The sequence below is a fragment of the Amblyomma maculatum genome, chromosome 11 (assembly GCF_055883805.1).
Source record: "Amblyomma maculatum isolate TAMU_Amacu chromosome 11, ASM5588380v1, whole genome shotgun sequence".
NCBI lineage: Eukaryota > Metazoa > Arthropoda > Arachnida > Ixodida > Ixodidae > Amblyomma > Amblyomma maculatum.
The window spans coordinates 65,987,667-66,012,083 of NC_139354.1; the positions used below are offsets into that span (position 1 = coordinate 65,987,667).

The window sequence follows — 24,417 nt, forward strand, 5'->3', positions numbered from 1 at the left end:
ATAACCAGATAAACTCACTACGTAACTTGAGCCGCATTACATTCACTTAAATACCAGTGACAAAGCCGCACTGAGTCGCACAACGCGGAATAATAAAGGCAAAGGAAGTCAAACTAAAGGAAATAGAGTGGAGCCGCGTACGTGATTAACACTGTTCACATGAGAAACGTTTTGTGCATTTTTTTTTTATTGTACGCCAGCTAACTGCCGAATCTTTCACACCTTCACTTCTATTCAAACATTGGATAGCGTGATATTATAATCACTGTTCCCTGTAATTAGTTCTTGATTTCGGGTGCCTCCTACTTGAAGCCGTAACTAGTGCTGATAATCAACTGCTGTGCCAAACTCTGCGCATAAGCACAGATCAATTAAGCGATTCCTATTGCTTGCTGTTAAACGTGGCTGGCAACATCGTAATGTTTCCTCTCGCGCATACGAATTTCATTCTTAACGACTGCCTCATAATTCTGTTGCTACCGTACTATTAGTTTAATTTGTCGCCGGAATATGAAGCATATCAATCAATCATATATGTAGATGGCATCCAGCAATGTGTTTATCATGGTGCTTACTCCGCATGCTCCGTCTAGCATGTCCAGTGGTCTCCTTTGCAGACAAATTCCCATCCAAACATCAAACTTATTTTGAACATTGTCTGAACATTTGGCTTTGCGAAGTGGTACACGCAAGAACTAAGCCACATTTAGCAACAGACTGCCCTAAATTTGCATTATTTTTAGCGATATTTCAAAACATCAATTATTCCATGCACGAAATCATGCCATTAATATTTCATAATTACTGCCTTTTATACTTGACGGCATATGTCGTGAATAAAAAAAATTGTTAATGAATTAAAAATATGCGGAATATTTGTTAGAACACTATAGCGATTGCCTTAAGACATCCTGCTGGCTTTTTGAAATGTGCGATATGCGGGGACAGAAACGTACCACACACATCAGATGTACCAGTGCTGCAGTGTGCATTTTGAAGACGCAGAGCGCATTATGCAGGCTGTCACAGTAACCAGCCATCTACTAGCTGCACTAGCCATCGCGGCTGCAATTCTCTATGAAGATAACCCACGGAATTCTAATCGCCAACATGCGACGCTTGTGAGACGATATATATTTTGGGCTCAAAATTAGCTTAAAACAGTGCGCAGTTTATGAAGCAAGAATTATTCCAGCGAAACTTTAACGATATTATTCCTAGTAGCAAGCATAAAGCTGAGTATGTGTGTTCTTTTAAAGAAAGAAAAAGCTTTAATTTTACTTTTTCGGCTGTAATTAGCTTGTGTTTGGCGTTAAGTGTACTCCCTGTTATAACCACTTCATGTACACTAGGATCTTTGTGGACAGTAATGTGCAAGACAGAAAATGTTGCAGCTGTCAGGCGTCAGCATTTCTATGAAAAATCTACCTGCCTAGACAAGCTTAACATAATCTACATTTTCAGATGACTAGCGTCGCCGAAACTCTTTTCGTGAAGTGGCAGACTATAAACAGGGCATTAGTGCCGGCTACTCGATGCCAGGCAATTATGAAGATGCGAGAGGCACGTGCCGGCCTATTCCAGTACTCTGTTTACTACACTGACACCGTATCACGTACGTTGTAAGTATAAATAATTTTCTTACTCCTTTGCCAGAGTTGCTTATGCTTGCCTGCCTTCTAACGGTTTCGCGTGACGGTAAATGAAGCACCTTTTGAATATCAAATAACATGACCATACGTAAAATCTTCAACAGGCACGAGTGGATTTGGGCTCACATAGGGGATCACGTTTGCGAGGCCCGACTTTAGACAAGTATGCCGTCCCTGAACTTTTATAGCGTAGTTTTACTCTCTACAAGGGCCGCTACTCTAAGCGTTCTTTATACCTGTATCGGTCATGACTAGGATGATTCCCGCTGCCTCAAAACTGCGGTTCATTAGGATTGTTGTTTCATGTTCTTAGTTATGCTTCACTACTGTGCTGTATTTTGCAAGTGCATTTTCTTCTGTCTACTTTTTGTCACAGCGCTATTTTTGCGTACTTATTTGACGCTGCTGCTCAGCCGTGTGCTTTTCTTTGTTGTCACAACAGAATGATCAGAGTGAACATCCGGTGGCCTTCCGGACACTGGTATTCCGGTGTAGATTCCCAAGTACGCACCATATTAGTATTTTGTGGCAATCCGAACTACATGTTGCTATAATGGGAAAATATTAAAAGAAATGCAACTAGTCACTCAGAACTTACACTGTTCGCATCGGTATGATAACGCAGTTGTTAATGTGCCAGTAAATATAGTCCAGAAAGCTGACTTTCATTTCAAATTGCATATAATTCTCTAATTCTGGGCAGTTGTTTTCACGTTTTTCTAAATGGCTTAGCGCACAAAGCTGATGCGTCTTCCTTTCTCCTTTCCATTTCGTTAGTTTTCAGTTGTTGCGACCACAATATATTTTTGAAACTCAATAGTGGCTAGCGCTCATTTTCGTGGTGTACTTAATGCTAAGACCCAGTAGATTTTAACAAATGTTTTACAAGCAGGAAAGCATTGAGTTGTAATATGATACTGCGCTTCTTATTTACATTTCAACCTAGGGAAGTGTTTATTTCAACACTGGCTACATCAACAACTGTGAGCCATATTCTGCCCAACGCAGTAACTTATCAAACATTACCAGGTAAGTGATGATGTCAAGCAAAGCCTGACAGAAGAAAGGTTACAGCTTTCTTAGCTTCCATGAGTTTCGGCCTTCATGACATACCGTAGAGATGGGCTCATAAAGTAAGAAGTGTGGGAAAGCTAGAAAACCACAACGCGCTGTAATGAAACAACAGCGTTAAGCTTCATGACATACCGTGGAGATGGGCTCATAAAGTAAGAAGTGTGGGAAAGCTAGAAAACCACAACGCGCTGTAATGAAACAACAGCGTTAAGCTAAATGCCTTAGTTGACAAATTTTCGAGAGCTCATTACAGTCCTGACATTGTGCTGACCTCGAAATATTCCGTTGAATAAAATTTTGCACACTCTCTAGCGCTGGAATTCGCGCACCACGCACATACAAGCAGTGACATAAACATACACACGAATACACACAGGTGCCTCACTCGTTGGAATTAATCGGGTGCCATACAGAAAGGCCATCGTCATTCCAATGCCCCCTTTTAGTAATTCAATGCAGAATGTATCCCAAACCTATTTATAAACTTGTACACCGAACGCTAAAAATATCCGAAGACCAATCCTACTAACCGTATTTAGGCGCAGTGAAACCGTGGTTTTGCATGGGTTTGCTCTAATTAGCTCTGCTTAGACATAAACACAGAAGGTTTTACAGCGATTAATTTTCCATAACAAAGAAGTCGAGAATGCCCTAAGCTACAAGACGGAGATCGTGATGCCTAGATCTGCGTAGATAGTGAGAGGTCAAATGGTGCACATCATAGGTGGCACCATAGTTAAGCGCCATATAGCCTGACTGTTAGATTTTGCTCTTCGAAGGTGACGCAGACGGAGAGGTTACCCTTGGCTAATACATAGCGTAGTTAATTTTTTGTTCGAATCTCAAGGTAAAAGATCAAGCGGTAATACGCCATATTTATAATACCATGCTTCAGCTATATAGCCCAGTGTGGATTTTGGTAAGTTGAAAAGAAAGCGTCAGAAGCGGCTGAAATTGGCTGATGCATTGGAAATTAAGCTTTCGCGTCGAAACACAGTAAATAAGTAGGTCGTCGATGTTCTGTCGCATACGCTACAAACTGCTTATTCAGGGCTGCGATATCATGCTACACAAGTGACTACCTCATTTTACTCGTCCGTTAAAGGTATTTTCTTCCTTGCATGCAGAAGAGCTGGCGACTTGAGACTCAGCATACCTACTAACGTGGGGTGAGATCAGTTATGCGCAGCTCTGCGTAGCGAGCGATCCTATGGGACTTCAGACATACCCCTGTCGTTAGTGCAAACACAGGAGTCTCTTTCTATATCGTGTGAAACCTTTTGGCCATTTTTATGCTCAGCATCACGATGCGTCTAAGCGATATGATTACGGGCGTCCAAAGTAGTACACCGTCAATAGGCCGCCACCAATATTGGGAAAACACGGCACCTATAAAAGTGCAATAATGGCGTTGCGTTTGGCCCTATACCCAATCCAAGATTTGTATTTGGTGCAGAAACAAATAAGGCCATCAATCGCCTAACACAAGATTCAGTTCGCTTTTCCGCAAGTAATTTTTTGCAGCTAATTATATATACACAACATGGTGAAAGTATACATGCACACAAAATAAAGCCAGATAGTTCGTTGCACAGGTATTTAGGTGCGCAGTTGCATTTGGTGCGCCTCCAGTACATCGTGATGAAGAATACCTAGGTTGACTCTCCAGACGTCTACGACTTCACCTGCATCTGGGACCCCTGACAAGGTGTCGGTAGATCCCATGCTTGAGGAAGACACCCATTAATGGCAGCTTCTGGCATCTGCCAGGAAAGCATCTCGAGCACGCGCCTTTTTACTATTGGTTCTACTTCTACGGACAGTATCTTCTAGCAGGCCTTTTTGATATATATTTGATCAGGTTTCATATCACCTTTTTTCTTTTGCAGTAAACACATGCTAGCAAAAACAACAATATAAAACCATACTGCATGGTTATGCACTTCGTTCTGAATACAAATTGCCCACAGTGTTCGTGAGCTGTAAAAGTTGGCGTTGCTACCATTATGCGATAGTCAATGACAAGATCGTTATTTGCCCGTTAATAAACTGCGTATATTAGCTTTCGGCCAGCAGTTTTGCTTGCGGTGTCAGCTGAAGCAGTTCAAAAGGAGATCCTCATGCAGGAATTCCTCCCAATGATCTTGTGCCTTTTCCCCCGCGGGGAAATGTAGCAACCTAGCAGGCAAATAAAGCTAGAAATGCTCCAAGCACCTGTTCATTTACAAACATATATCTTAACATAACCGACCAGTGGTATCGCAATAAGACGCAGACAGTACTAATATAGAAAGGACGAGGCTGTCGGTGGTTCGTATATTTATTTTCTCAGTGAAAGCGAAGCAGCGGCAAGCAACCCACGAAGCTCGCACCAGACTACTACAGGGAAAGGGGAACTTGGTAGAGAAAAAAAAGGCGCGCGAGTCCGTGCGAGCGGGGCAGTGTTGTCTGCATGGTTTCATATGGTGTCTCATGTTCAATTTTACCCGGCGTTCAGAACACGGCTGCAGAGGCGCGGGAACGAAGCACATGTACACATGTCCGGTGTTCCGGCGAGGGCTGGCAGCGCTGCGTCAAGAATAGTCGCATACCCAACACTAGTCGAGGGAACGTACGTATATTTCAAGATTGAAATGCCTTAGGCCTGATTGCAATATGCTTCTAAATTAATTTCAAAAAAGCATGAAAAGACTTCCCCAAACAATCCATAAAAAGTCACTTTTAGACGCTTAATGCTAGACCAACTTTGTCAAGATATCAGAAGAAAGCTCCATGGGGATTCTAAACTCGCACTAAGGCTTTAGTATAAACATAAATTCGTAACTTCTATGAATAGAAGCACGACAAAGCAATAATAGTTTATGGCGAGTGCTTCGGTGATTACACGAGCATGCATTTATTAAATCGTTGTTTATTGTTTTTGCAACATAAAATCAATTGCCACATTTCTCCAGCCCCAAAATTCGAGTTGCTATCCTTCAGCTCGAGCCGGACATCCTCAAGAGTGAAGGTGAATGAGCCTTAGCCAGCCTTGCTAAAAACAAAGCTAGCGCAATTGATGGCATTCCATCCGAGTTGCTTCAAACCCTCAATCAGGCAGATGTTAACGTTTTGTATACATTATGTCAGCAAATTTGGACAACCCTGCCGTTGCCACAGTATTGGAGGAGGTCAGTTTTTATCTCCATTCGAATGAAAGGCAGTGCCAAAGATTGTTCCAACTACCGCACGATCGCGCTTATTTCGCATGCTAGCAAGGTGATGTTAAACATCCTCCAAGGTAGGCTGCAGCAGTATGTGGATCGGGAGCTTCCACACGTGCAAGCTGGGTTTCGCAAGGGCACAGGAATTACAGACCAGATTGCCAATCTTCGCTGGATGATGGAAAAAGCAAGAGAGTTCCAGAAACCCATCTAATTCTGCTTTAATGATTATGCGAAAGCGTCTCACTGCGTAGATCACAGCAGATTGTGGCAAGCTCTCTAAGAGATGGGAGTTCCAATTCTCCTCATCTGTCTCCTCAGGAACCTGTATGAAGAGCAAGAGGCCACAGTCAAAACTGGGTCTTACTGATTGGTTTCCGATTGAGAAAGGAATGAGACAAGGCTGCATACTGCCGCCCTGCTTATTTAACCGATATGCTGAGTGTATCATGAGGAAGGCCGGTCTGGACGAGTCTTCAGCTGGAGTGAAGATTCCTGGAAAACGTATCAAGAATGTTAGATATGCGGATGATACCACTTTAATGCCAGAAAGTGAAGTGGAACTCAAGAGACTTTTGATGCGCATATAAGAAGAGAGTGACAAGTTTGGGCTTACACTGAAAGTTAAAAAGACAAATATCATGGCGTCTTGCCCTGCCAAGTCTTGGAGTATCAAGAGACAAGAAGTGGAAGCTGTAACAGATTTTTTTTCTTCTTGGGCTCCAAGATTAGCCCGGAACGAGACTGCAGCCATGAAATTAGGAGACGCCTGCTTCTGCGAAATAGAGCCATGGCTAGCCTTGACCGCCTAGTAAAGAGCAGACATTAGACTGCCAACCAAGATCCGTATAACTCGTGCTATGGTATTTCCAGTTGGGATGTATGGATGCGAGAGTTGGACTGTGAAGACGGCTGACCGCCGAAGAATTGACGCGTTCGAATTGTGGAGCTGGCGGAGACTCTTGAGAGTTCCTTGGACTACTAGAAGATCAAATCAGTCGATAGTGTCGACCATAAACCCTGACTGCTCATTGGAGGGTCAAATTCTAAAGTGAAAGTTCAGCTACTTTGGCCATCTGATTTAGTAGAGAGCAGTCGCTGGAGAAATATTTGATGTTGAGAAAGGTTGAGTGTCACCGTAGAAGGGGTAGGCCGCGAACGGGATGGTTAGATGGCATCCTCGAGGCGCTGCATATAAGGTTTTGTGATGTTAGGAAGACAGTGAGAGACCGGAAAGCGTGGCGTGATATGGTCCATAGGGTCACGAAGAGTCAGACACGACTGAACTGAATTCTTCAGCTGTTTCACGTTTTTCTGTTATGAAATCTTTTACTTGAAAACTTTACATTCAAACCAAGATACTTTGTTGGGCGAGTTGGTACTTATTCATTATTAATATAAACAGCGCGAACACGAACACACAGGACAAGATCACGAAAGCCACAGTACAAGCGCTGACTCACAACTAAGGCTAAGCGCTTTACTCCAAGGCCCAGAAAAAACAAACATGAAGAAAACGAAACGGTCACGTGAAACAACCCCTGGGTTCACCTACTGCATAAAAAATTACTTTAAAAAATCGCTTAAAAGACACCTCTTTGCTTGAAAGAGCAAGAGACGTCTTGCTGACACAGTTATTGTACGTTGAAATAAAATATGCTTCCACTATCTCTCTCGTTATCTTCTCTTTGTGGCGATATAAAATCCTAACACTGTCAAACTTAGGAGCGCGCTTCTTCTTTTCCTTCTTCATTATTTCACATGACTGGCAATGTGATACCAGAAACGTTTTGTCCTTTCCACTTTCCAAGTTGTTCCGGTGTTCCTGTAGTCTCTTGTTGATACACCGTCCTGTTTGTCCTATATAACTGGCTCCACAAGAGCGTGGAAGCCTATACACAACACCTGTCTTGCATCCAACATATGGGTTTCTATGTTTCACCTTCTATGTTTCACCCCAAGGTTTTGTGTATAGGCTTCCACTCTCTTGTGGAGCCAGTTATATAGGACTAACAGGACGATGTATTAATAAGAGACTACAGGAACACCGGAACAACTTGGAAAGTGGAAAGGACAAAACGTTTCTGGTATCACATTGCCAGTCATGTGAAATAATGAAGAAGGAGAAGAAGAAGTGCACTCCTAAGTTTGACACTGTTAGGATTTTATATCGCCACAAAGAGAAGATAACGAGAGAGATAGTGGAAGCATATTTTATTTCAACGGACAATAACTGTGTCAGCAAGACTTCTCTTGCTCTTTCAAGCAAAGAGGTGTCTTTTTCAAGTGATTTTTTAAAGTAATCTTTTATGCAGTAGGTGAACCCAGGGGTTGTTTCACGTGACCGTTTCGTTTTCTTCATGTTTGTTTTTTCTGGGCCTTGGAGTAACGGGCTTAGGCTTAGTTGTGAGTCAGCGCTTGTACTGTGGCTTTCGTGTATCTCGTCCTTTGTCTTCGTGTTCGCGCTGTTTATATTAATAATGAATTTACATTCGAACTAGCTAAACAGCTACCTATGTACAAAGGTTATGGTAGAATGTTTGGCAGCTTTCAAGAAATCGACGCAAATTGGTATTAAGCCAGCGCGGCGCGAAGGAAGCCAGCTCGGCGTTAGCTTCGAGCCTTCCGCCACTTCCGGAAACCTCTCCTCCGTGAGGAGAGTACATATTCTTGCACGCGTCGGCGTGACTCTGCCTGCTCCTAACTCGGCAGCAATGATGACGCAGCCAACCGGAAGATGCGAGTAGTCTCGAGATGTTTCGGCCGCACCTAATGGGGGATGCTAGGCTAAAGGGTCAACTTTTGAACGGCTGTACCAATTTTCATAAAATTTTCTGGAGTGGCTTACCTTCCTCTTATTAGAATATATTCTAAATTTCATTGCCCTAGCACAAATAGGTAATAACGTGTAGCTGCTATACTGAACAAAGAAGTGTGTCAGCTTAGGAAAACTATCATTTCAAAACCAAAGAAGGTATACTACTTTTTTTGTGATTGAATACCTTCTAGATAGTTCATCGAGCAGGATAAGGAGAATTGCGGGCTTTTTATGGCGTTTTTGTAAAAATTTCTGCATTTGGAAAAGAACAAACTTCATTTTTTTTTGTTGTCATTGTATGTCAGATATCTCATTTTTTTTTAAATTGGAGAGTAATTAGTGATCTAAAAAGTGCCTTATCTTGTTCCCGACAAAAATATAGTCCAGAGATCACCTGGAAAGCCGCTTATAGCGAAAGAGTTTGGAAAGGATAGTTTTCCTAAGGTTGTGTTTTCGCAAAAAGTGCGAACTTAGAAAAATGAGTTCAAACATTTCGGAACATGCTGTTTAATTTTCGGACCAAAAATAATTAATCAAAGTGCCCTGCTGCATACATAGGGCCCTCCTCTTCAACTCGACGCTGCTATGTGGCGATTGCTTCGCTTCCCAAAGCTTCTCCGCGTCGAAGACTTTGTTGCAGGCATCTTCCTATCCCACCATCAACCACTCACTGATCGCAACAAACTTGCAGAAGCGCAAGAAAGATAACAAGCTGCATCGAACTTACTAAAGTAGTCTGGTTAGCCAGGCTACTTTTGGCGCAAAAACAGCGTTCGAAGGTTACTTGTCTTGTTTCGGCCAATCCAAGCTTCAGTTTCGGTTTTCCAGCCAATCCGCAATTGCCCGGCCCAAAATAAGGCTTTCCGTTTTTTTTTTTTTAGTTGTGCGCTGTACTCTCGATAGCAGGTCATCTTTGGCTAGAAAGTGCGAAAAACAAACTTTCTAATGTGGCGTTCCACTCCGCGTTCGGTTTCTTGCCCGCTTTGCGGCCGCGCGTTGAAAGCAGCGTTCATGGGCGCTTTCGGCAGCGAACGCGCTCCACCACCTCGTGAAAAAAATTCATTTTATTATTTTCTACGGCGCTGATGGCTACCAAAATTGGTGAGAAGCTTCTTTGATAAATGCAGGATCCAAAACAGCAAAAAATAAAAAACACGTTTTTTCTTTTAAACTCGCGATTTTAGCCCCGCATCCCCCCTTTCTAAACAATGACGCGTGGCTCGGCAGGGGTAAAGAGGGACATTAGAAAGAGCGAAGTTTATGCGCGCTCCGTCCTTGGCGCGTCATAACAGACAGCTGCGAAGCGTCCTATTTATTGAGGACGCGCCACTTGTGCGACTCAGCTCCAGTGGTCAACCCACTGCTATGCGAGGCAACTGATCTGCGAGGGAGCAGCGGTCGTATTACATCGCGGCCACATCGTCACTATTCAGATTTTTGTCTGCGACAGTGCCCAGTGAACAATTTGGCCTTCTCTCGTGTATTTTTCAGTTTGGAAAGCATCTGTGGTACTGAGTGCTCCTTTAGTTGCATGCGTAGCAATGTCTTTCTGTGAACCTCTCGTCTGTGTATTTAATTCGTTAGTGTGAGTTTCATTGTATCATATTTTGCTGTGCATAAAAGTTTGTTATTGTTTGCTACTTCTGGCTCTGATCCTTACTCTGGCTAGAATCTGCGAAAGCTAGGCGAAAACTGTTTTGTATTGCTAAAAATGTTTTAGCTCTGAAGTCGGAGAAGCTGCTTGAGGCTTATGTGACTTCATAAAATGCCCTTTTCATTTAATTTCGCCTGTTTGTGCAAGCTTTATATAAAATGGCTGCATTGAAGTGTGAAACCATATTTTACGCTATATTCTTGAGATATCCAGGGGACCACTTAAAGAAAGGCTGGGGTAAATAGTTAAAAAAACATGAATTTCCGAATAATTTTGTTTTATTTTGCCCCATACCTATAATGGAGAATAGGTACCTTAGAATAAAACTAGGATTACAACAATGCAATCGTTTTAGATACTTGTTTAAAGTACATTTTGTGACCACTTTTTTCTATCATATTAAAAGGAACTTTACACAGTCGGATTGTTATCCGGGGATAGAAAATGTTCCACCAATTGACTGACACTGCACTTCCAAAGCATTGCAATTGAACACATTATCTTTTTCATGTTAGCTGAAATTTGGTTGGTTTGTGGGAGTTAATGTCCCAAACTGATTAATTTATAGGAAGGGAAAGGCGCGGTAACTGTCTCACATGTTTTGTGTGGACACCTCGACCACGCCGAAAAGAAGGGGAGGAAGGTGGGAGTGAAAGTGGAAAGAGAGAAAGAGGCCGCAGTGGAGGGCTACGGAGTAACGTCGACCACCTGGGGATCTCAACGTTGTTGTTGTTGTTGTGGTTGTTATGGCTGTAAGAAGAAGGAAAAGAAAATGCACGTGCTTGCTACTGGCTCTGTAGCTTAGCCACCTCCGCTGCCTCGTGCAGACAGAAGAGAAAATAGAGAAGAAAGAAAAGGAAGAGCGAAAAAAAGACGCGCTGCAACAACAGCCGTCGTCCACCACCGAACCGGTGGCGTATAGTGCCTAGAAGAGGCGAAACGAAGAGGCGTCCGCGTGCTGTGCGATGTCAGCGCACGTTAAAGATCCCCAGGTGGTCGAAATTACACTGTAGCCCTCCACTACGGCTCCTCTTTCTCTCCTTCCACTTTCACTCCCACCTTTCTCCCGTCCCTTACGGCATGGTTGCGGTGTCCACAAAAAACAATTGAGACAGTTACCGCGTCTTTCCCTTCCTATCAATAAATTAGTTTAATTAGTTCAAACCTTCTAGGCAGTATAGGTGGCGGGTGCAATGAGGGCCTACAACAAATAAACATTCGGTGGCAGGCTAGCCCCTGCCGGTAGCGGTGGTGATCCACCTGCCCCTGCCCCAGCCACACCAGGCGGGCGCGCGTCCTTCTCTCCCTCTTCTTTTTCTTTCATCTCTATTTTCTCTTCTATGCCTACGAGGGGTCACTCCCATCTTCCTCCCTTCGCTTACGGCGCGGTTGCGGCGTCCACAGAAAACAAGTGAGACAGTTACCGCGCCTTTCCCTTCCTATAAATAAATCAGGCAGCGGAGGTCGTTTCGATGGAGGCGAAACGAAGAGGCGTCCGTGTGCTGTGCGACGTCAGCACACGTTAAAAATCTCCAGGTGGTCGGAATTACTCCGTAGCCCTCCACTACGGCTCCTCTTTCTCTCTTTCCACTTTATCCCCCCCCCCCCCTTCCTCCCTTCCCTTACGGTGTGGTTCAGGTGTCCACAGACAGATACTGCGCCTTTCCCTTCCTGTTAACCAATTATTAATTAGGCAGTGGAGGTGGCTCAGCTACAGAGCCAGTAGCAGGCCTGTGCGTTTTCTTTTCCTTCTTTCTAGTCGCAACAACGTGCGTTGACACTAATGTTCTGAAAGCTACCCTCAGAGGGGACCCTCAGAGACGCAGTAGTGGAGGACTCCGGATATTTCGACCACCTTTGGTTCTGTAACGTGCACTGACATTGCACAGCACACGGGAACCTTGCTCTTTGCCCCATGAAAAAGCTGCTAGCGAGGCCAGGATTTGATCCCGAATTTTCGGGAGCAGTAATCGAGCACCGTAACTACAGCGCCACTCCGACGGACATTAGCAGAAAGTATATTCATAATGCGTCCAATGTATCGATTGGTAACACCCTTCTAAATTACTGCAAATGCACCATAAATAGGATGCATTTTTTGAAATAAAAATACTACACTGAAAATTCACCAAAAATTAGACATATCAAGTCGGTCATGGAGGCGAAACGAAGTGGCGTCCGTGTGCTGTGCGATGTCAGCGCACGTTAAAGATCCCCAGGTGGTCGAAACTACTCCGTAGCCCTCCACTACGGCTCCTCTTTCTCTCTTTCCACTTTCATTCCCACCTCCCTCCCTTCCCTTACGGCGCGGCTCGGGTGTCCACAGAGCAAGTGTGACAGTTACTGCGCCTTTCCCTTCCTGTGAACCAATTTAACTTATTTTTAAGTCGGTCAGAATATAAAAATAGACCAAGAATTTCTAGACTTCTAGACCAAGCAAAAAGCTGGTATTCACCAACGTCCTGATAAGTAACCTGTGTCTTCGTTGCCAATTGCAGTTGAGCTTTGAATTGTTCACGTTAGTCGACATTCCATACATTTTAAAGCGAAATTATTGAGCCTAAGCTGCCAGCCCCATTCCGTAATAAATTATTTGTTCTTTTGGGTGCGATGTAAATTTTAATTACCCACAGCGGGATACGTCTTCGATCACATGAGCAATGGAGTCATCCGTGGCGGAGGTCAGTGTGGCACCAGTTATTATCATATTCGTATCAGATTTGGTCCTCAAGACCGTTCCTTGCGCAGCGTTCCGAGTACTTCCGTACAAAAATAAACGTCTAAAATAGCATACAAACATGGCATAATGGCATGCAGACTCTTTCTTTTGTTACGGGGGGTTTATTTTCAGGGCAATATGGGTCACTTGTAGAAGATTCTTTGAGAAAGAAACTGGATATGCTTGCTTAAATATGAACCAGTTCAAAGAAGTTCAAATAACAGACTGCGGCTTAGTTAAATTTCTCCGTGACTAGAGGTTACTTTTACTGTTTCGTACTCGTTTCGGAGTGCTGGCCATTGTGCAGGCCACAGCCCAAATCGTCGCATGGCTGAAGTCATGACTGCACAAGTGCAAGCAGCCAGTACACGCCCCACGCGACAACACCCACGCTGTGCAGCCGCAGGTGGAGTTTGCGCAGCAATAAATTTATTTAAGTGCTTAACCAACTAGATTAGATTTATTACGGCGCACTGCATCAAGCCTTTGTGGCACATCGAGACAGCGATTCCGAAAGTTGACATGTCCTTTTTGCAAGTTGTATACGAGGCGATGGCTGCTGCTCTTGGTCACCAGCGGAGAAATAATTTTAACTTGTCTACCGTTGTTACAATCTTACTGAGTGTTATGGACGCCCTGCACATAGTTGCAGCGCTGTAAACCTGGCGCCGACAGGGCTATAGATGTTTTTTAGAGCGCAGCGCTTTGGCGCCCGTTCCTGGGTTTCGCGTCGGCGTCGGCCGCGTCGGCTTCGTAACCAGCTCCATCCCCCTTTCATGCCCCCAGTTCGAGCCGGCGCTTCGGCAACCGGAGCCTCGCGCAAAGAGGGGGGGGGGGGGTTCAAACGATGGGGGCACGAGCGCGCGCAGCACCTGGAGAACACGAGGAAAGGAAGGGGGGTGGACACCTCTGTGGACACCTCAACCGCGCCGTAATGGAAGGGAGGAAGGTGGGAGTGAAAGTGGAAAGAGAAAAAGAAGAGCCGTAGTGGAGGTCTACGGAGTAATTTGATTTTTGAAAAAACATTTATTTTATAGGAAGGGAAAGGCGCGGTAACTGTCTCACTTGTTTTCTGTGGACACCGCAACCGCGCCGTAAGGGAGGAAGGTGGGAGTGAAAGTGGAAAGAGAGAAAGAGGAGCCGTAGTGGAGGGCTACGGAGTAATTTCGACCACCTGGGGATCTTTAACGTGCGCTGACATCGCACAGCACACGGACGCCTCTTCGTTTCGCCTCCATCGAAACGCAGCCGCCGAGTTCGGGTACGAACCCGGGTACTTCGGCACAGTAGTCGGGCGTCTTACCACTGCACCACCCCGGCGGGGCCGGAGTAATTTAGGTTGGTTCAGAGGAAGGGAAAGGCGCTGTATCTGTCACACTTGTTTCTGTGGACACCTGAACCGCGCCGTAAGGGAGGGGAAGAAGGTGGGAGTTAAAGGGGAAAGAGAGAAAGAGGAGCCGTAGTGGAGGGCTACGGCGTAATTTCGACCACCTAGGGATCTTTAACGTGCGCTGACGGCAAAGATTCCCAGATGACACGTCGCCGCCATACAGAAAGAGGAGGAGGGGGTCTCCCCTCTACCTGCGTGGCGGCGACAGAGCTGCCCAGTTGCCGAAACCCCGGCTCGCTAACAGCGGATCGGTGTTGGCGGATCACGGTGCTTGCATCCCGTTCTTACTAGCTTCACTCGCTAGCGGCATCAGCGGCATCAGTCAGTTGCTGCTATCTATTCGTCGCCTTTCCCTTCCTATAAATAAATCAGTTCGTCGCGCAATGTTCTTATGGGCCCACGCGCTGCTTCTCGCAATCTTCCGGTAACTGAATGACAGCCAAGAAGCGCTAGTGAAGTGTTTCTTGATGGAATACGTGTAGAAATTTTTTTTTAAAATTTGTCTGCACTTGTACGTATGTGTCTTGCTCGAAAGCTTTGCCTCAATCTAGCGAGAAGGTGAAACATCTGATGAGCTGCGCTCAAATTTCACATTATGAAGTAACGTAATCGTGGGTGATTTTTTTGTGACCAACGCGGTGATACTGAACGGAGACTCCTTATGCAGAAAACATTTTCTTCTGAGCTGGAGCATTCCACCGCGACTATGAATAGATTAACACAAAGAAACTGGAAGTGAGGTACTGAAGCAAGAAAATATTACAGGGCATACATAAGACAAACTATACGTCGTAAATACACATTCACAACTCTTTACTACAGACAGTAATTTTATGATTTCATTCAAATTCACAGTATTCGATCTTAATCTAACTTAATGAAGCAAAGCCGTCTTACATCAGTTGCAATCCACTTTAATACTGATGCATCCTAATCGGTCATATTGTGCTGTTATAATAGCAGGACAACGTTTTCAAAGTGAATATTCATCATTTCTTCATAACCACATCAAATGAAAGTATACATTTAACCACATAGAGCCATATTACACTCTTTCCCCTGTAATTTGGTATATTTTAAATAAATTCAAGGCAATCTACCACCATGGTCTGCGACGCATAGAAGATACAACCGGGACCGATCTTCACCCACCCACTCCAGCATATTTCATCGTTATGCAGTCTCAGTCGACCTGACTCCACCTTCAGTGCAAAGCACCCGCTTTAGTTCAACCTATAGAAACCTAATGACAATTAATTGTGTAATATTCCACTGCACTCTGCTATGCATGTGTCATATAAGCCATATGCTTGCTCCTCTAAGGGATGGTAATGAGCGTAAATCAGTCAAGCGAAGACACGTGATTTGGTCCGATTAATGGCTGATAAAATAAATTATTATTTATCAAGGGTTTCAACGTTTGGCTACCTCTTTTCTATGACAGTTGGGGTATAAATTATGCGAGGAATGTTAAGAAATGCTAAGGAGAGAAAAACAATTCGCCTGTAACACGAATTGGAAAATGTCTAAGTTTGGTGTCCTTTCAGTGGTAATGTTACTGGTTCCTGAACTTTCGGAGAGCGAAGTGGTATATATTACATAGGTAGTCTGATTGGACAAACATTTACAACATTCGCTTTAGTGCGTTTTTTTTTCGTCGCGCTACTCTTCGCGAAACTAAATATGATTTCTACAGAAATGAAGTGGGAAAGCGACAACAGTAAAACTACGTTAATTGGAATATCTGAAACATCCAAACAGGCGACACTCATATTTCGGCTTGGGAGCTGCGTAATCTGCAATGCTCAGAGAGGTGGAGAATATTGTATGCACCCGAGGTACCGTTCGTCGTGCTGGTGAACTCAATCATTCCCAGGTCTCTGTGCAGCGGACCCTTTTTTTTATTCAATAGTATATGATATCTTTAAGTGGAAAACGTATCTGAGGTATTTCGGCGCACTTTCACTCAGCTGCATATGCTACGCTGTTTTCTAATCAGTTCTATCCAAAGGTATTGCTCTTTTACACACAGCGTGACTACTTCCTATACAGTGCTACCGCAGGCAAAAAAGAAGAAAACACTTCATTGTTATGTATTACTCCGTTACAATTATCTGGAAGACAATAATTTGAAATACGTTATAAAGCGTGTTTTTCTACCCTTTAGACGTTATTGGCCCCGAATAGTATCAGGAACATTTTATTTTTTTGAAGAGGCATTCATATCTATTTATTGAGCGCATCAAGTTTTTTGCCCGTAAACACCTTAACCCCAATGAAATCCTTTGTACTATATGAAAACATTGTTTTTTTTTACCTTTATAACTTCTAGATGGTCCCGTGAGACATTACAAGGTCATGTACGCTGACAGGGAACAGGGCTGTTTCATCCTTGTCACTAAGAGCCCATCGTACGGAAGAGGTAAGCTTTGATGTAACCGGCCTGTTATCTATGAAGTATTACCTTATGGTAAGCCCTTCATGTTGCAACCATAGACAACTCTTCATGTTGTACACCACTCTTGCAAAGATTCCCCTAATATTGGATAAGCACGCTTTCCTCACATCATTACTTTGCACCGAAGGAATTGTGTTTATTAGTATAAATACTGACCCACTTAAACGTTATTTTTCAAACCTTTGGTTGCAGGCAAATCGATGTGAATGGTAGAAAAAGCACCGCTTAAGACAGCACTTCTCGCCCCCCTTATTAAAGGCATTTAAAGTATATTTACCTACAATTCTCGGCTTACAATGCAACCTTAAATTCGAATGTTTTGTTCAAATATGATGAATTATAGAGGAATGAGAGAAGATTTATCGTGGCGCAAGTGTCAATATATGTGCTTGTTTTTACAGCGAGAGCCACTTGGCTTTGTCAACGCCGGGAGCGTCCGCTAAGTGTATCACCGGACGTGATGGCAGCAGCTAGCTTTAACCTTCAAGAAAAAATTCTAGAGGGCACTTTGGACCGCTCAAGTGCGATGAGGAGAAAGCCATTATAGCGCGGTGGATTGTAGCCCTCCACTACAGTGCCTCTATCTCAACAAGATAGTTTAGCGGGCGAGTTAGTGATACATCATCCAAAAAACAGCGCGAACAAACGGGGACGACCGTAAGAAACCACAGGAACAAGCGCTGACTCTGAACTAAAGTTTAATCGCAAGAAACATGTTTATATAAGGTACAGAAACAATAAAACACCAAAACCAGAACGCACGTGTTCCTATGTGATGTCCAGATATGCAACCTCGCAGTCACGCAGGAGCAGGGAAGGTTTGCTGACAGACAATCTTTCTTTCTTAGCCACATTATACGCCTCGATGATTTCCCCGGCTAGTTGGTCGTGGTGTTTGTACAAATCTCCCTCTCTTCTTTCACGCCCACCTTCCTTTACGGCTTGCTACGACACACCTCGAAGACGAGGTAGAGGCGACGTGCTCCGGGCCCTGATGGGACTGGTACAGGTTTGTCACCGCCGCTTGCGGCGGGGGCTAGCCTGCCACCAAATTTTTTTTTGTAGGCAGTCATTTCACCCACCACAGCTTCGGTAGGGGACGACAGCTGTTGCGGCGCGCGTCTTTCTCTCCTTCTTCTTTTTCTTTCTTCTCTATTTTTTCTTCTGTCCGTATGAGGCCTTTCTCTCCGACTACTGTGCCGGAGTACCCGGGTTCGAACCCGACCTCGGCGGCTGCGTTTCGATGGCGGAGAAACGAAGAGGCGCCGTGTGCTGTGCGATGTCGGCGTTGTTGTTGTCGTGGCTGTAAGAAGAATAAAAATAAAATGCACGGGCCTGCTGCTGGCTCTGTAGCTGAGCCACCTCCGCTGCCTCGTGCAGATAACTAATTTTAAACTAATTTATTTATAGGAAGGGAAACGCGCGGTAACTGTCTCACTTCTCACGCCGTAAGAGATGAAAGAAAAGGAAGAGGGGAAGAAAGACGCGCGCCGCAACAACAGCCGTCGTCCACCACCAGCAGTGGTGTGTGCAAGGACGGCCTGAAGATGTCAGCGCACGTTAAAGATCCCCAGGTGGTCGAAATTACTCCGTAGCCCTCCACTACGGCTCCTCTTTCTCTCTTTCCACTTTCACTCCCATCTTCCTCCCTTCCCTTACGGCGCGGTTGCGGTGTCCACAGAAAAACAAGTGAGACAGTTACCGCGCATTTCCCTTCCTATAAATAAATCAGGCCTTTCCCTTCCTCTAAAGCAATCAGGCAGCAGAGGTAGCTCAGTTCCAGACCCAATAGCAGGCCCGTGCATTTTCTTTTCCTCCTTACAGCCACAACAACGGCGGGGTACATGCGTCCGCGTAGAATTGTGACAGATACTGCAGTTTTTTTTTTAATGTAAGTCTGTTTCAAACGCCGCTGGTGCCTGCTGTACTAATGCCTCCTAGACATCTAGGTCTGCTTCTCATTACTGTGTGATGCGGCATTCGAGGGAGCGGCAAATGAAAGGCGCCGCACTTATGCCTGGATCGAACGCCCGGCGAGGTCAGCTTCGTGCATGCATGAATCACCTGGTGATTTCATGACCAGTCCGGTCAGTACATGACTCACTGATTTAATTATAGGAAGGGAAAGGCGCGGTAACTGTCTCACTTGTTTTCTGTGGACACCGCAACCGCGCCGTAAGGGACGGGAGGAAGGCGAGAGTGAAAGTGGAAAGAGAGAAAGAGGAGCCGTAGTGGAGGGCTACGGAGTAATTTCGACCACCTGGGGATCTTTAACCCCTTGTAAAACACGACTAGAGGTGGTGAAGGGTGACTGTTCCTGGCCCTACGGCGCGGTACGGTAGGTCAGCGCCGCTTGCGGCGAGGGCGAGCCAGCCACTGAATTTTATCTGCTGTAGACAGTCATTGCACCCGCCACTGCTTCGGTGGTAGACGATGGCTGTTGCTGCGGCGCCGTCTTTCTCTCCCTCTTCTTTTTCCTTTCTTTTCAATTTTATCTTCTGTCCGCATGAGGAAGCGGAAAGTAAGACGCCCGACTACTGTGCCGGTGTACCCGGGTTCGAACCCGACCTCAGCGGTTATGTTTCGACGGAGGCGAAACGTAGAGGCGTCCGTGTGCTGTACGATCTCAGCGCATGTTTAAGATCCCCAGGTAGCCGAATTTCTCCGTAGCCCTCCACTACGGCTCCTCTTTCTTTCGTTACACTTTCACTCTCATCTGCCTCCTTTCTCTTATGGCGCGTTTGCGGTGTCCACAGAAATCAATTGAGACAGATACCGCGCCGCTTCTTTCTCTTCTTATAAATCAATCAATCAATCAGAAAGCGGAGATGGCTCAGCCACAGAGCCATTAGCAGGCCCATGCATTTTCTTTTCCTTCTTCCTATAGCCGCGACAACAATACGACCAGCATTCCATTGAATGCATCAAAGTAAATAGGCGTTCTATAATTTGTTTACAGGAAATTAAAGACGCAGTATCTGTCATTCGCGGTTTCTGCTTTCCTCATGGTTGGAAAGGAGAATTATGATGAACATTTCGCGCTTCGGGGCGTTTACTCTATAATTTGTCATTATGGTGCACTTCGTAAAGTACGCGGCGGAGAATCCAAGGGATGGAGACTAGATTCCTAGTGAAGACAAGGTTTAATTTATTTTTCTACCCCTTTCTCTCTCTTTCACTGTAACCCTCCGACCACCCGACGAGCCCGCTAATTACGCTATCGAGCAAGTAAGAAACATACGTTATTTTCCCTTTTCTGGAGAGAGAGAAGTAGAGAGAAATATTATTTTCCAACAGAAGGACTATCCCACTCTTCGGGGGTTTGATCCGGAAGGTGGGACAGTCTCCTTAGTTGCAGGCAGGTAGTTCTTGGACTCTGCGGCATCTTCGGCCAGTCGAACAATTTCGCTTTGTGCTATTGGGTCAGAGATTCGCAGAATGGTCTCCCATATGTCTTTAGTTTACCATAACTGGTGACATCGGTGGTGACAGTGTGCTATGGTGACATCACACACTCCAATATTATGGGATCTAGGGATCCCCTTTGTTTACATAATGTGCAAAAGCAAAATGAAGAGCTACACCGCAGGGTCATAGCGACGATCGCGGGTAGAATCCTCGATCATAAGCTAATATAAGGATACGTTACTCTTGTCTGGACGCTGGACCACGGATACGTGCCCGGAAATGAAGCGGCGCACAAACTAACCGAGATCTCACACACTGGGCTGGAAGAGTGGCAACGGAGCAAGGCAAACAAGATGACCTTATTAGCTATAGCGACATAACAGCGCACTACAGGCTAAGCTGGAGAGTCCTACCTTCATCAGACTCCAAGTTAGGCAAACTGGAAGCAATAGCACGGAGGAAGATACACATAAATACAGACCCGAACCCAGTTCCTTTTCTGGATAATGCTAGGCGATTTAATTGACGCAGTACCCCCAATTTTACACTTCAACAAATGCGCGCTAAGAAGAAGAAGATGACAGGAGTGAGTGCGTACCGTTTAATCTCATACATCTCATAATCTCATAGGATTATGCAACAAACGCACGCCAAGAAAAGGAAATTTCTACTGTGGTGCCACCAGCCCACACTCTACAAGGGGCGGATGATGCAACATGTGCAAAAACAACGCTAAGGCTTTCAAATTTCTCCAATGCAGATTCTGTAGTGCTGTCGGAGTTTTTAAATCACATTTCAAGTTCACTATCAATTCCAAAAGTTTTGCAAAGGTGTCTTCTTCTGCAATTACTAGAAGAAATTTTTCATGTACCGGATTTTCCCGTTTTGGTTCCATGTATTTCATTAAATCTTACATAACGTAATCTTATATTGACATTACTAGCCACAGTTTGATTCAAATACTCTTGATAACACGCGAGAATCAAAAGTGCCAGCATGAACGCCGCAACCGGGTGAGAAGTAAAGATTATTTTTGTATTTGCTCGGAATAGGTGGCACATGTGTTAAAAGACGATTGGTTTCCCGCGGCATTTAAATCACCCTTTGAAGTTCATTTACACTTCATTGAAATATTCCTGATAGAGCTTGAAACGTAAAAGAGGAGCGAAGCCCCGTCTAAATTACCGTTACTTATTATTGTGTTCAAACTGGGTTGTTGAAAGAGGAATTAAACCATTTGTGGGAAAGGGGCAATTCCGGCGCACAAAACTCTAGCTGCACAGTTTACAATCCGCTCCCACTGTTTAATTTCTAATGCTGCTGATGAGCCAATTGACTGCATGATTTACTATCGATCGCAAAACACTATGAGTCTCGAACGTAGTGAAGAATATTCTGTCTCGATCGCAGTGAAGAATATTTTGTTATTATGAAATCTTGCTGTTTTACGAAACAAAGCACCGATGATCTCGGTTGATTAATGTTTATCTTTAAGATTTCCTAGCATGAATTTTTGAAGCAGCATGATTGAGATAATAAAATATAAATCTGTGTCTATTACCTATCGAAAACAGCTTGGGTGACTCGCCTAGGTTTTGTATTCGAGCAAAGCAATGCTTACTTTATGGTACCTTTTTTATTGCGTTCTTTTGCACATCTCAAATTTTTAATCGAGTACAATGTGAAATTATCCTGCAAGAACTTTCTACCTACATTTATGCTGCGGAGACTGGCATTGCAGTCACTAAAATTCTCTGCTGATAAATTTAGACTGCTCAGAATAGCAATTTAATTATCTGGTTATATTGCACGCCAAGCAAAATTTTGCGAAAATTAGTGCCCAACTATACTCCTTTATTAGATTCACGACTACGATGCTGCCGTTTGACTGTTATATTGATAATCATTCAAAAAAATTTCTTACGCAGCTTGCCGCCTTCTTCAGACAGCCAAAACTGTGGATCGCGAGGTACCACAAGACTGTATGAGAGTGTACAGGAACAATTGCCCCGGAGATTCAATGACTATCTACACTCGGAACTGCCGTTTAATGATCCAGTACATGATCAGTAGAAGCAAATGACAATCTCATTTATCTTGCTCTTTCTGTGTTTCATCCTCCTGACGTTAATATTACCAAATAAAATAAGCGAATATTGCTCTTTTACTGATTGCTGTTGTATCGGTTAAACGATTTGAGTCTATGTGCGGGTTTTATGAGTTTTATGTTTCTGGCTTCATGGCGTCACACATGAATCCTTACTGGTCGAATCTTTATTTCAATGAATGGCAGTGCATACATTGAAAGGCAGTTAAGTGACTTCGCAGCTGTCGACATGTTGTCCATATTCTGCTCAGTGGTTAAACAACCATAAAGGAGAAATTTATTGTCGAGGGCCCTGTTGCTTAAAAACTTGCTTTATAAGTGCCTACTGTTCAAATGATTTCTGTAGACACATCTGCGAATGCAGTCAGCCCAGTACAGAGGCTGATGCCATCACGTTTTTGCTCTAAACTTTCTCTAATTCTTCAACGTTAACGATCCCAAAGCCTTTTGCTGTGGCTTTGCTTGTTTGTAGATTGACGCCACGAATGTTATCTTAAGAGAAATCAGACAGTTTGTCTTTCAAGTGCACTAAACGTTTTCACTGCTAACGCTTCATTCTTAAGCATATCGACCAAACATGAACACCGGCCTCCTTATACGCAGATTTGTAACCTCGCCAACGTTGTTTAATACATTTGTTTCAGCAAATTTAGGTGGGTATAGATAATATCTCCTTGTTTTAGAAAAAGAAGACATTCTTGGTACTAACAAACATGCAATTAAAAAAGAAACCAACAGGCACAAATGCCAACACTGCCAATACAGGTTGCAGTAGAATGCAAATGGTTTGGCTGCTCAGATTTCCGCAGATTTATATCAAAGCGACGTAGGCTATGCGAAAAGTCGGATTGGGAACTCGGATATTTCGAGCGGTTACGCTTCATCAACGCGGATCAATGTTAAACTCTGCTTTTCGCCTCCATCGAAATACTCCAGCTCTATTGAGATCGGGACTTTGTCCTGTGGTTCAGGGGTTAAGAAACCTCTCCACTAAGCCACCGCGTCGAGTCAAAGCAAATATCATTGAACACATGTCACACATGAGGCGAAGTGTGTGGCAGCCATCACAGTCCCTCACTTATAATAATGAATAGACGTCATTCAAATAGGGCCGTGCAATTGTAACCTTTTCTTAGCCCAACCTAACCTGAGTAGTGTACCTCCGGTATAAAATACAATACGAATTGTGTTGTGTCCCTGTCCAATCGAGTACGGTACTACCAAGTAATATGAGAGTGTAATCGCGGCCGTATCATCGGTTAGTCTATCGGAAAATTCTGCAATTGTGCAATAATGTGAAAGATAATAGCTCCACTAGGCGCATCAATTTTGAGCCACCTAGTGCTTTAGTAGATGTAGTAGCTGTTTCCAAATGCACTGTAGTCATAATTAGGGCGCCGCAACATATATTTACCGTCCATATTTTACCGAATGTAAGCTATCGGTCATACAATTACATCTTTACCGACGTGGGAAAACAGGAAAACACATGCCTTAACGGGCATGTGTGATGATTACTCAAGTTGCTATGTGAATGGAGTGCGTGGAGAAACTGAACATTTCGTTTCCCTCCCAGAAGTGATGTAGAGTGTATGCAGTTACAGTGCGGCTCTTTGTAGCCAGAGCTGCACACGCCAGCCACTTCGCCCTGATCGCACTTGCTTCGTGGTCACACCTTGGTCGTCGTGGAACTGACCTTGAGCTCTAAAATCGACTGTGTTTCCTGTAAAATTATTTCAAAAAGGAAAAAGCTGCGCTTGTTGATGTCGCAAGAATAATTATAGTAGCTTTATTTGTTTAAGCTGTGAACAAAAGCGCTTTCTTGATGGCGAGATGTGAACCAAAGTGGTGAAACCTGTTTTATCGCCGGGTTTCTCAGCATATCCTGTACGGGCTCTAACCTGTACCGGGAAAACCTTCTTCAAGTTACAAAT

The 24,417-nt window shown here is 44.2% G+C and overlaps 1 protein-coding gene across 1 annotated transcript; it reads left to right on the plus strand.

Moving 5' to 3' along the window:
- The first annotated feature begins 917 nt into the window (after positions 1–917).
- Positions 918–22,543, plus strand: LOC146174010 (uncharacterized). The gene is made up of 5 exons (XM_084585695.1): positions 918–1,121; positions 1,465–1,622; positions 2,599–2,681; positions 16,843–16,932; positions 22,305–22,543. The coding sequence occupies exons 1-5, from the start codon at positions 969–971 to the stop codon at positions 22,457–22,459; spliced, it is 639 nt and encodes a 212-aa protein (XP_084441821.1). The 5' UTR covers positions 918–968; the 3' UTR covers positions 22,460–22,543.
- The last annotated feature ends 1,874 nt before the right edge of the window (positions 22,544–24,417 follow it).

What these genes read in the sequence shown, in the direction of transcription:
- LOC146174010 (XM_084585695.1), top strand. Translation starts at nt 969, where the DNA reads ATGTACCAGTGCTGCAGTGTGCATTTTGAAGACGCAGAGCGCATTATG. An exon ending in GACACCGTATCACGTACGTT is followed by an intron (nt 1,623 to 2,598) that starts GTAAGTATAAAT and finishes ATTTCAACCTAG; the next exon opens with GGAAGTGTTTATTTCAACAC. An exon ending in GAGCCCATCGTACGGAAGAG is followed by an intron (nt 16,933 to 22,304) that starts GTAAGCTTTGAT and finishes TTTCTTACGCAG; the next exon opens with CTTGCCGCCTTCTTCAGACA.